Source organism: Oncorhynchus tshawytscha, linkage group LG29 (assembly GCF_018296145.1).
Source record: "Oncorhynchus tshawytscha isolate Ot180627B linkage group LG29, Otsh_v2.0, whole genome shotgun sequence".
NCBI lineage: Eukaryota > Metazoa > Chordata > Actinopteri > Salmoniformes > Salmonidae > Oncorhynchus > Oncorhynchus tshawytscha.
The window spans coordinates 32623387-32636248 of NC_056457.1; the positions used below are offsets into that span (position 1 = coordinate 32623387).

Sequence of the window (12862 nt, forward strand, 5' to 3'; positions counted from 1 at the left end):
CCCTAACCCTATACAACACTCAGTCTGGTAACCCTATACAACACTCAGTCTGGTAACCCTATACAACACTCAGTCTGGTGACCCTATACAACACTCAGTCTGGTAACCCTATACAACACTCAGTCTGGTAACCCTATACAACACTCAGTCTGGTAACCCTAACCCTATACAACACTCAGTCTGGTAACCCTAAACTGTGAGATGAGGTCTAATCCTGTTATTGTAGATGAGGTCTAAGTCTATGGTACTGTAGATGAGGTCTATGGTACTGTAGATGAGGTCTATGGTACTGAAGATGAGGTCTATGGTACTGAAGATGAGGTCTATGGTACTGAAGATGAGGTCTATGGTACTGTAGATGAGGTCTATGGTACTGTAGATGAGGTCTATGGTACTGTAGATGAGGTCTATGGTACTGTAGATGAGGTCTATGGTACTGTAGATGAGGTCTATGGTACTGTAGATGAGGTCTATGGTACTGTAGATGAGGTCTATGGTACTGTAGATGAGGTCTATGGTACTGTAGATGAGGTCTATGGTACTGAAGATGAGGTCTATGGTACTGTAGATGAGGTCTATGGTACTGAAAATGAGGTCTATGGTACTGTAGATGAGGTTTAACCCTGGTACCGGTAGGCACCAAGAAGTCATCACATCATCATTTCTGTCATTCTACTGTCAATCCCACTTCTGGCAGCAATGCAGCAAATTTCACATTGTAAAAATTGTAATGCTAAGAAATGAGTATTTACCACTTCATATTTCATAGGTTTCATGCATTTCAATATGGTGTATTACTGTACATCCAGTACAGTTTGTCATGCACCTTTATTCGTTAACAATTCAAGTGCATTTTATGTATAAATGTAAATGTGTACAAGTGGTGTCTTGATCGGGTAATTAAAGCTCTAAATCCTATCCTTTCACAGTGGGAGGTGTGCGTTTGTAACTGTTGTCTGTTCTTTTGCCTTTTCTCTCGGCACTGCGTGAGGAGTGGCAGGTCCTGGAACTGATCGACATCAACAAACATTTCTCCCCAACACCCAGGACACACAACACATGATGCCACATCTGTTGTGTGACTCCCATGCAGTCTCGTAGGTCTGTCTCGTCCCCTGGCAGAAACTTTTATCTATGGTGTCAGTTTTAATGAGACCGAGCATCACTTTCTGTATTGGCTTCACGCCAGAGTCCGCGGAGCTGTGGGTGGGAATGATCGTGGATCTATCCGTTTTCTTCTGTTGGAGCGCTCGGAACAGTGGCGGGCACAGCCTACACCGGTAGCGACGCAGACGCAGTCCCGCAATAAGCGAGAAAAGTGTAACTGCCTCAAGACAGACAGAATGCGTGTTCTGTTGAGTGTCCTGTACCCGGTGCTTTCAATCACGGTCTTCGGATTATATCCGTCAATGGTGAGTTTCCCCTCCTAATTTCTTACAATTCAACGCGAGATCTCTGCATGTTTCCGTGTCTTTGCTTCAGGATCTGCGATTTTGTGCATAAATTCACCTTTATTCACATAGCCTCAAATGGAATCGGTCTCCTCAATTAGCCTACACACATTGCATGTTATGATATTCGTTTTCGTTTGGCGTTGCCTGCAATAACTGTCTGAAAATATTCAAAATAATATGAACAATTCACAATATCAGTGAGGCAAGAAAATTATTGTTTTTAGAGTGACTGAGTATATTGTAATAACTCGCATTTGATTCTCCTGAATATTCGGAGAAAACAGTAGACTCAGCAGCAGAATCAAGCAGTGGATCCCGTTCAGATGTTAAAAGCACTGGAGACAGCAAACTTTAAAGTGATGAAAATGCTTATTGCAGGATCCCACATAAATCTCACGAATTGATTTATATTTTCATTATGTAGGCTACATCTTTAACGCAGTCAAAGACCACAACTTCTGTTTTTAGCTTTTCTTAAATTCCTCAACCGGCTCTCCTAGTGTATCATCCCGTTCCCAGAGGATTTTGTCAGTGAACGAATACTGGCACTGACAAGTGGAGTCTATGGAAGCTGTGTTCATATTTTCTGTCGCATATAAACCTCTTCGGGGAAGTATTCAAGACTTGGAATTTAGGTGAACTAGTGACAGTTGGTTTTATCCCCTTCACGGATCGTCTCTGTTGAAACTATGAGCGAATAAGAAACTCAACTTGGTGCTGTCTGATTGAGGACGACTGGGCGGAGTGGTGAGGAACGCTGTCGAGCTTGTTCAAAACTCTGTGGTGCTGAAACCATTCAATCAACGACAAGGGGCGCAGGCGGCGTGCAGTCTCCTGCTTCTTGAGTTCGATTTCATGTCGATTCCCGATCTCAGCCAATTGCTATTCTGATATCAATATGTTCTAGAGGGCCAATTTCATTTTAAACTGAGACACATCTATGTATTACTCCAAATATATATGTATGTAATGTTCCCATTCCCATTACCTAGCTTGTAATATTGATAACCTTATACAAGTTAACTTTTTGATTGGTTAATTAGGCTACTGTGTAAGTTTTACTCAATCAAACCTTTATCGGAAATATACGACCAAATATGGGCCTAGATATTCATTTTAAAAACTGTCACAATTTAGAGTAATTTGGTCAATGTACAGTACTTTGGTCAATTTACAGTACCTTGGTCAATTTACAGTACCTTGATCAATTTACAGTACTTTGGTCAATTTACAGCACCTTGATCAATTTAGGGTACTTTGGTCAATTTACAGTACCTTGATCAATTTAGGGTACTTTGGTCAATTTACAGTACCTTGATCAATTTACAGTACTTTGGTCAATTTACAGCACCTTGATCAATTTAGGGTACTTTGGTCAATTTACAGTACCTTGATCAATTTACAGTACTTTGGTCAATTTACAGTACCTTGATCAATTTACAGTACCTTGATCAATTTACAGTACCTTGATCAATTTACAGTACTTTGGTCAATTTACAGGACCTTGATCAATTTACAGTACTTTGGTCAATTTACAGTACCTTGATCAATTTACAGTACCTTGATCAATTTACAGTACTTTGGTCAATTTACAGTACCTTGATCTATTTAGGGTACTTTGGTCAATTTACACTACCTTGATCAATTTACAGTACCTTGATCAATTTACAGTACCTTGATCAATTTACAGTACTTTGGTCAATTTACAGTACCTTGATCTATTTAGGGTACTTTGGTCAATTTACACTACCTTGATCAATTTACAGTACTTTGGTCAATTTACAGTACCTTGATCAATTTACAGTACCTTGGTCAATTTACAGTACCTTGGTCAATTTACAGTACCTTGGTCAATTTACAGTACCTTGATCTATTTAGGGTACTTTGGTGAATGTACAGTACCTTGATCAATTTAGGGTACTTTGGTCAATTTACAGTACCTTGATCAATTTACAGTACTTTGGTCAATGTACAGTACCTTGGTCAATTTACAGTACCTTGGTCAATTTACAGTACCTTGATCAATTTACAGTACCTTGATCAATTTACAGTACTTTGGTCAATTTACAGTACCTTGATCAATTTACAGTACCTTGATCAATTTACAGTACCTTGATCAATTTACAGTACTTTGGTCAATTTACAGTACCTTGATCAATTTACAGTACTTTGGTCAATTTACAGTACCTTGATCAATTTACAGTACCTTGATCAATTTACAGTACTTTGGTAATTTGATCACCACATTGTGACAGTCAGACCATTGTCAATCAAACCTCGAGCATCTTTAAACAACCCAGTGTAATTTGATGATCGCCACAGTCAGCTGTGTGAATAGATCCCTGAAGACAACACCCACAGAGAATGATATATAAAGCCTACATACAGTGAGCTCCTAAAGTATTGGGACAGTGACACGTGTTGTTGTTGTTGTTTTCGTCTCTGTACTCCAGAACTTTGGATTTGAAATGATACAATGACGTTGAGGTTAAAGTGCTGACTGTCAGCTTTAATTTGAGTTTATTTTCATCCATAGAGTGAAACTTTTAGACATTTACAGCATGTTTTGTACATAGACTCCCCATTTTAGGGGACCAAAAGTTGGAATGAATTCACTTATGTGTATTAAAGTAGTCAAAAGCGTAGTATTTGATCCCATAGTCCTAGTACACAATGATTACATCAAGCTTGCCACTCTACACACTTGTTGGATGCATTTGCTGTTTGTTTTGGTTGTGTTTCAGATTATTGTGTGACCAATACATTATTTACCATTATTTCCTATTGGGCACAAAATTATTTGAAACATCACCAAAACAAACAGCACATGCTTACAATAAGTCTGTAGAGTCAAAAGCTTGATGCAATTGTTGTGTTTTTAGGAATATGGGACCAGATACTAAACTTGTGACTATTTTCATCTCTAAAAGTCTGTGGGGGGGAGGGGGGCTAACATATGGAGTTGTTTAAAAATGGTCATACCGTGGATCATTTGATTTTGAATTTTACATTTGATTTGATTCTTGTATTTTATAAAATATTGAATTTGGCCTTTACTACTATAGCCTACTAAGCTAACGTATGGAATTGTTTAAAGATGGTCATACCATGGATCATTTAGCTATTTGATTTTGAATTTTAGGACCTCTTTAGGTATACATTTGATTATTTTATAAAATTTTGAATTTTCACTACGATAGCTCATAGAAACACATTGAATAACACGGTCATAAATTGTAAGGGTTGCGGAACAGGTGGCAGTGAAGCCAGATGCAGGAGAGCAGAGATAGGTAGAGATAGGCAGAGATAGGTAATAGCCGGAGCAGTTTAATTATAAAACCCACGGCAATACAAAAATAACCTACATGGGTACAAAACCCGACGCGCACCAGTAACATAATGTACAAGCACTTACAAACAAACAATTCCACACAAGGACATGGGGGAAACAGAGGGTTAGCCTCTCTAGGGTAGGGGAGACGCTCACGTCCCACCAGGCCAACATCCGGTGAAACTGCAGAGAGCTAACATGTTAAATACACCTTCGTTATAGTAAACATTCTTGTAATGTATTTTACATCATTTAAAAGATAAACGTCTTATTAATTAATATTACACTGTGTCAGATTTCAAAAAGCCCTTACTGCGAAAGCAAACATGCGATTTTCTGAGGATGGCGCCACACACACACACACACACACACACACATACAAGTATTACTAGCATTTTCCAACCAAGCATTAGCGTCAAGAAAGTCAGAAATAACAATAAAATAAATGGCTTACCATTGAAGATCTTCCTCTGGTGCCAAGTGAACAGTGAATGTTCGTTTTGTTTGATAAAATACATTTTTAACACAAAACATTTGTAAACCGCTTGCGTCGTGATTTCCGTCTCATTCAACTTTGGACGAAGCGTTTGTGGTAATTACACACACTAAACAAACGTTTATGCAGTCATGGTTGGTTTCATTGCAATCCTCTGGTTGTTACTAACACAACCATACATGATGGTTCTTTTCCCGGGACATATTGACCGAAACAAACTGATTTGAAGACACCAATCAATGACGTCATTGCGCACCAATGGTAGGACCGGTCTATTGTTGATTGACTGTATTTTGGCCCAATGACCACTGATCATCTTGAAATCTAGCTTGGCAGATAGCCAATGAGCTGAGGTAAACAACAATATGTAATGGTTATACGTTCGAAGACCAGCCTTTGTCGTAAACTCTGGTAAGTTCTAATGCTAATGTCATTGTTTGAAATTAATATGAAATATTATTAATTTGAGATTTTTTTGATTTTATTTTTGATTTTATTTGCATTAAATAAAAATATCAACTGTAATGAAATGTGTTAAGTACACATTGGCAATACTGTGTGTGTGATATATTTTTAAAATTCATTATACATAAACTTGGAATGGATCAGCACTTCACCATAGTGATTATGTTCCCTGTACTCTATATATATCTGTTTATTTTACTTGTTGATACAGGGCTCATATGTGAAAGTATTGTTACTGATTTTTTAAATCTTTCACAGTTGCAGTGATTCTGAATTTGAGCCACCAATGTCTAGGTGTCCATCTCCCTCTGAAGCTGGTTCATCCAGCCGGACCCCCGCTGTCTACGGCTCCACACCTACCCGGCCATCTAGAGTTGTGAAGTCAGTGACAAAGAAGAGGAGGTGGGGAAGAGAGGAGACAGAGGGCCAGAGAATCGTTGGCACTCTGTGTTAGAAGATGATGTGGAACCAAATCCACCAGTTTTTAGACCCAAAAGGCAGCCAGGACCTCAACTAGACATGACTGCAAAGTACAGCCCCCTTCAACTTTTTCAACTGTTTTTCACCTCGTCAGTTGTTGATTCTCTGGTGGTGAATACCAATAAGTACGGGGCTAAGAAGCAGGCAGGAAAGAAAGAGGCATGGAAGGCCATTTCCATGTCAGACCTTTTCTGCTACTTTTCAATGGTCATTTACATGGGGCTGGTGAAGTTGAAAACTCTAAGGGACTACTGGAAAATGTCAGCTCTCAATCAACTGCCTTTCCCCATGACTGTCATGTCTTGTAAAAGGTTTCTGACTATCTCACGGGCACTTCACATCAGTGACCCAGAAGTTGATGGGGAGAATGACAAGAAGAGAGGCACACCAAGGTTTGATAGGCTCTGTAAAATAAAACCTCTCTACCCCAGCATCGTTGATGCCTGCAAGACTTATTTTCAGCCCGCCCAGAACCTGTCCATCGATGAGAGGATGGTAGCTTCAAAGGCCAGAATCAGCAAACAATACATGCGTAACAAACCAACCAAATGGGGTTAAAAGCTGTTTGTTTTGGCTGATTCTGTATGTGCCTACACTTGCAATTTTTTTGTTTATGAGGGGAAAAACAGTTTTGCTACCGGTAATGGACTGTGTTATGATTCCGTTTTGGAGTTATTGGATTTTCAACTGCTGGGGAAGGGCTACAAACTGCTTGTGGACAACTCTACACAAGCCCTAACCTGTTTACAGAGCTGAGGAAGCGGGAGGTGTCGGCTTGTGGCACCATTCGTACCAACAGGGTGGGATTTCCAAAGACCAAGGTGAACGACATGCCTAAGCGGGCTGAGCGAGATACCATGCGATGGATCCGTGAAGATGGCCTGCTCTTTGTGAAGTGGATGGACACCAGAGAGGTGGTCATGTGCTCCAGTCTCCACACGTCATTCAGTGGAGATCACGTCGTCAGGCGTGTGGAGGACGGTGCCGGGGCATGGACCACAAAAATGGCCCCATTCCAGCTGCTGTGAAGGACTACAACAAGAGCATGGGAGGTGTGGACCTGTCAGATGCGCTGATAAGATACCACAATGTTCTTCACAAGACCATGAAATGGTACAAAACATGTTTCTATCATTTCATTGACATTGCTGTGGTGAATTCCTTCATCCTCCAGAAGGAAATGGCCAAGAGCTGTGGACAGCCCCCCATCTCACAGCTAGCCTTCAGGGAGCTGCTCATCCAGGAGCCTGCTAGCTAGAGCAAGTCCACTGCAGCACCTTCTGCTCCAACCAGTGGTGTTCACCTGCCCAGATTCATCTCTGCAGGCATGAATGTGCCACAGGGCAAAAAGGGCACAGTAGGGAGACGTCGTTATGCCCTTTGTCACAGGAAATGCCCCATCACCTGCACCACCTGTTCAGTAAGCCTCTGCTTTACAGCAGAAAGAGACTGCTATGGGCCATGGCACCAGCAGCACAATGTTGTGTAGAGGACTGTCAATAATGTAAATAGAAAATGTGTAAATATTTACCCTTGTTATTTGTTTGTTTATTATTATTATTTAATTTAATTATTTTCTTCATATATATATATATATATATATATATATATATATATATATATATATATATATATATATTAATTTTGGGGGTATTTTAGAATAGCATTTATGTAGTTTGTATATAGTTATTTCCTTCAAAATGTATCACTGTACCAATTCAGCCACTGGGTACATTTGGGTACATTTGTGTGGGACACCTGGGTGACTTTATGCTCAATGTCATGTAGCTCGCTCATTTTTGAAGTTATCTGTCTAATCCTTTGCACAGCTATTGTTGCCATCCTATGTTCTTCATTCAAACCATCCCCAGCATCCTATCTGTATGTTTGGCTGTTCTTGTTCATTTGAAAGATGATGCAGCAACAATAAAAAACAGAAAACATATGTTTATTTCCTTGTATTTTCTTCTACCAGATCTATTGTGCTATATTCTCCTACAATTCAATTCACATTTCCACAAAATTCAGAGTGTTTCCTTTCAAATGATATCAAGAATATGCATATCCTTGCCTCTGGGCCTGAGCTACAGGCAGTTAGATTAGGGTATGTCTTCAGGCGGAAATTGAGAAGAAGGGGGGGTACCCCAAAGAGGTTTTAAATACACAACAATTAATGATGGAAATGGAAAGCAGGTGTGTAAGAAAACAAGACAAAACAAATGGAAAATGAAAAGTGAATCGATGATGGCTAGAAGACCAGTGACGTTGACCGCCAAACACCACCCCGAACACTGCCCCGAACACCGCCCCGAACACCACCCCGAACACCACCCCGAACAAATCAAATCAAATCAAATTGATTTATATAGCCCTTCGTACATCAGCTGATATCTCAAAGTGCTGTACAGAAACCCAGCGTAAAACCCCAAACAGCAAGCAATGCAGGTGTAGAAGCACAGTGGCTAGGAAAAACTCCCTAGAAAGGCCAAAACCTAGGAAGAAACCTAGAGAGGAACCAGGCTATGTGGGGTGGCCAGTCCTCTTCTGGCTGTGCCGGGTGGAGATTATAACAGAACATGGCCAAGATGTTCAAATGTTCATAAATGACCAGCATGGTCGTATAATAATAAGGCAGAACAGTTGAAACTGGAGCAGCAGCACGGCCAGGTGGACTGGGGACAGCAAGGAGTCATCATGTCAGGTAGTCCTGGGGCATGGTCCTAGGGCTCAGGTCCTCAGAGAGAGAGAGAGAGAGAGAGAAAGAAAGAGAGAATTAGAGAACGCACACTTAGATTCACACAGGACACCGAATAGGACAGGAGAGGTACTCCAGATATAACAAACTGACCCTAGCCCCCGACACATTAACTACTGCAGCATAAATACTGGAGGCTGAGACAGGAGGGGTCAGGAGACACTGTGGCCCCATCCGAGGACACCCCCAGACAGGGCCAAACAGGAAGGATATAACCCCACCCACTTTGCCAAATCACAGCCCCCACACCACTAGAGGGATATCTTCAACCACCAACTTACCATACTGAGACAAGGCTGAGTATAGCCCACGAAGAACTCCGCCATGGCACAACCCAAGGGGGGGCGCCATCCCAGACAGGATGACCACATCAGTGAATCAACCCACTCAGGTGACGCACCCCTTCCAGGGACGGCAAGAGAGAGCCCCAGTAAGCCAGTGACTCAGCCCCTGTAATAGGGTTAGAGGCAGAGAATCCCAGTGGGAAGAGGGACACCACCCCGAACACACCACACCCCCGAACACCACCCCGAACACCGCCCGAACACCACCCGAACACCGCCCTGAACACTGCCCCGAACACTGCCCGAACACTGCCCTGAACACCACCCCGAACACCGCCCGAACACTGCCCCGAACACTGAACACCCCCTGAACACCACCCGAACACCGCCCCCGAACACTGCCCCGAACACCACACCGAACACTGAACACCCCCGAACACCACCCCGAACACCACCCCGAACACCACCCGAACAAGGAGAGGAACGACTTCGGTGGAAGTCGTGACATAAATGGCAAAAAAAAAGGAATAAGGTCTCCCCTACATCTAGGAGGTATAAGAAAGCTCAGCCCCTTATTTTTTGTTGTTCCATTTGTTTGTATGGGTTACCTTCAGATGAGTAAAAGGGAGGACAACGTTGTGTGTGTCCTCTTTGACCAGAGTGATCATATTAGTTTTACAGGCCAAATCATTCGGAGGATATAGATGTTTTTTGTGAGAAGATGTCTCATGTTCTGACTAACACCATTGTAGCTTTGCCACCTTCCACCACAGAAGCGAAATGCTGACAAGGGAGGATGAGGTGGATTGATGGAGTAAAACCAGATATCTCGATTTTGATGGGGATTTTTTATTAAGTTACTTAAATTGATACTCTTAGGATTTAATACACAACGTGAATTTGTCCCGATACTTTTGGTCCCCTAAAATGGAGGGACTATGTACAAAAATTGCTGTAATTTCTAAACGGTTCACCCGATATGGATGAAAATCCCCTCAAATTAAAGCTGACAGTCTGCTCTTTAACCTCACAATTGTATCATTTCAAATCCAAAGTTCTGGAGTACAAAGTCAAAACAACAACACATGTGGCACTGTCCCAATACTTTTGGAGATCACTGTACACTGAACATACAAAACATTAAGGACACCTGCTCTCTCTCCATGACATAGACTGACCAGGTGAATCCAGGTGAAATGTATTATCCTTCATTGATGTAACTTGTTAAATCTATTTCAATCAGTGTAGATGAAGGGGAGGAGACAGGTTAAAGAAGGATTTTTAAGCCTTGAGACAATTGAGACATGGATTGTGTATGTGTGCCAATCAGAGGGTAAAGACAAAATATGCTTTTGAATGGGGTATGGTAGTTGGTGCAAGGTGTGCCGGTTTGTGTCAAGAACTGCAACACTGCTGGGTTTTTCACACTCAACAGTTTCCTGTGTGTATCAAGAATGGTCCACCACCCAAAGGACATCCAACCAACTTGACAAAACTGTGGGGAGTATTGGGTTCAACATGACCCAGCATCCCTGTGGAACGCTTTTGACACCTTGCAGAGTCCATGCCCTCGCCGAATAGAGGCTGTTCTGAGGGAAAAAAGGGGTGCAACTCAATATAGTCACACACGCACACACACGCGCGCACGTACGCACGCACGCACACGCGCACGCACACACATGCACGCACACGCACGCACACGCACGCACACACGCACACACAGACGCACATGCACACACGCACACACAGACACACATGCACACACGCACACACACACGCACATGCACACACACACGCACGCACACACACACGCACACACGCACACACACACGCACACGCACACACGCACACACAGACACGCACACACACACACACACGCACACACACACGCACACACACACACACACACACACACACACGCACACACGCACACAGCGGTCAGTGTTAATTGATCTGTAAAATGTGAGAGAATACAGCTTATATTATGTAGGGTTAAGGCTCAATGAGATGAAAATGGTACATTAAAGCCCCAGATCAAACCATTGTGATTTGTCCCGTGAATGTATCTCTTGGTTTCGTCTATTATACCACATTGTGAGAAAAAAAACATTATTTGATGTTGAATATGAATGTGAAACTCAAGGGACAGAGGGACGGAGACAATTGCCAACAGCTGGTGATATTTTCCACTATAAATTGATTCTCTTCAAATCCCTCGCAGCTATTTTCGCTAATATGAAATATTAATCATTCAGTTCAGGAGATTTGGCTTGGCAAATACTTTCGTTCAAGCTAAATATGAGATGAGGAGACTGTCGAACAGAGGTCAGGACGTGAGAGACAAAAGTCCTTGACATGCAGATCTCTTTCTCTCTCTCTTTCTCTCTCTCTCTTTCTCTCATGTATCTCTCTCTCGCTCTGTCTCTCTCTCTCTCTCGTTCTCTCTCTCTCGCTCTCTCTCGCTCTCTCTCTCTCTCTCGCTCTCTCGCTCTCTCTCTCTCTCTCTCTCTCCCACCCCTATCTCTCTGTGAGTCAGCATGACTGCTTTACAATTCCTTGTGAATTAAAAAAATCACAAGCCTAATGATGTGACAACAAAAACAAAACAACAACACTGACGTCAGTGCAAAACAATTTGTTATAATACATGTTGGTTTTCACTGAATCCTTGTCTTCAAAGCTCCGGGTATTGGATCGGAAATAAACAAAATAGTGCATTATTTTGTTACAGTGGGCCCAGCAAACCAAAATTGGTTTTGTAAACGTTCTCAGAACATTCGTTAGGTCGCAGCAAATGTTCTCATAACACAAAAACTATCAAGCCATGCTGATGATTATAGAATGTTTGCATAAAACATTTGCTTGATGTTGCAAAGCAGTTCCAAGAAAACATTTAATCTGTTCTTTAAAGGTTCCCAGAATGTTTCATTAGGTTGTGGGAACAGTCTGGTGAGAACATTATGGTGACATCACAAAAGATATGTTACCAAAAAACTTGCATACTGTAGCTCTAAATCTCGGACGATACGAAAGAGAGGTTGAACAGGCTGGTAATAGGGGTTGCAACAATGGCGGCGGATAGTTTTCGAAAGAGAGGGTCCAGATTGTCTATCCCAGCTGATTTGTACAGGTCCAGTTTTTGCAGCTCTTTCAGAACATCAGCTGTCTGGATTTGGGTGAAGGAGAAGCTGGAGAGGCTTGGGCGAGTAGCTGCGCGGGGGGGATGTTGGCTGGGGTTGGAGTAGCCAGGAGGAAGGCATGGCCAGCCGTTGAGAAATGCTTATTGAAATTTTTCGATTATCATAGATTTATCAGCGGTGACCGTGTTACCTAGCCTCAGTGCAATGGGCAGCTGGGAAGAGGTGCTCTTGTTCTCCATGGACTATGCAGTGTCACAAAACTTTTTGGAGTTAGAGCTACTGGATGCAAATTTCTGCTTGAAAAAGCTAGCCTTTGCTTTCCTGACTGACTGCGTGTATTGGTTCCTGACTTCCCTGAACAGTTGCATATCGTGGGGACTATTCAATGCTATTGCAGTCCGCCACAGGATGTTTTTGTGCTGGTCAAGGGCAGTCAGGTCTGGAGTGGACCAAGGGC

At 42.2% G+C, this 12862-nt stretch overlaps 1 protein-coding gene across 1 annotated transcript in view; it reads left to right on the top strand.

The window, feature by feature from the left end:
* The first annotated feature begins 1049 nt into the window (after positions 1-1049).
* The window catches only part of LOC112236787 (noelin-3-like), a 46861-nt gene continuing 35048 nt past the window's right edge, over positions 1050-12862 (top strand). Inside the window, exon 1 of the mRNA XM_042308862.1 lies at positions 1050-1412. Coding sequence (XP_042164796.1) covers positions 1344-1412 — 69 coding nt within the window. The 5' untranslated portion in view covers positions 1050-1343. The remainder of the gene's footprint in view (positions 1413-12862) is intronic.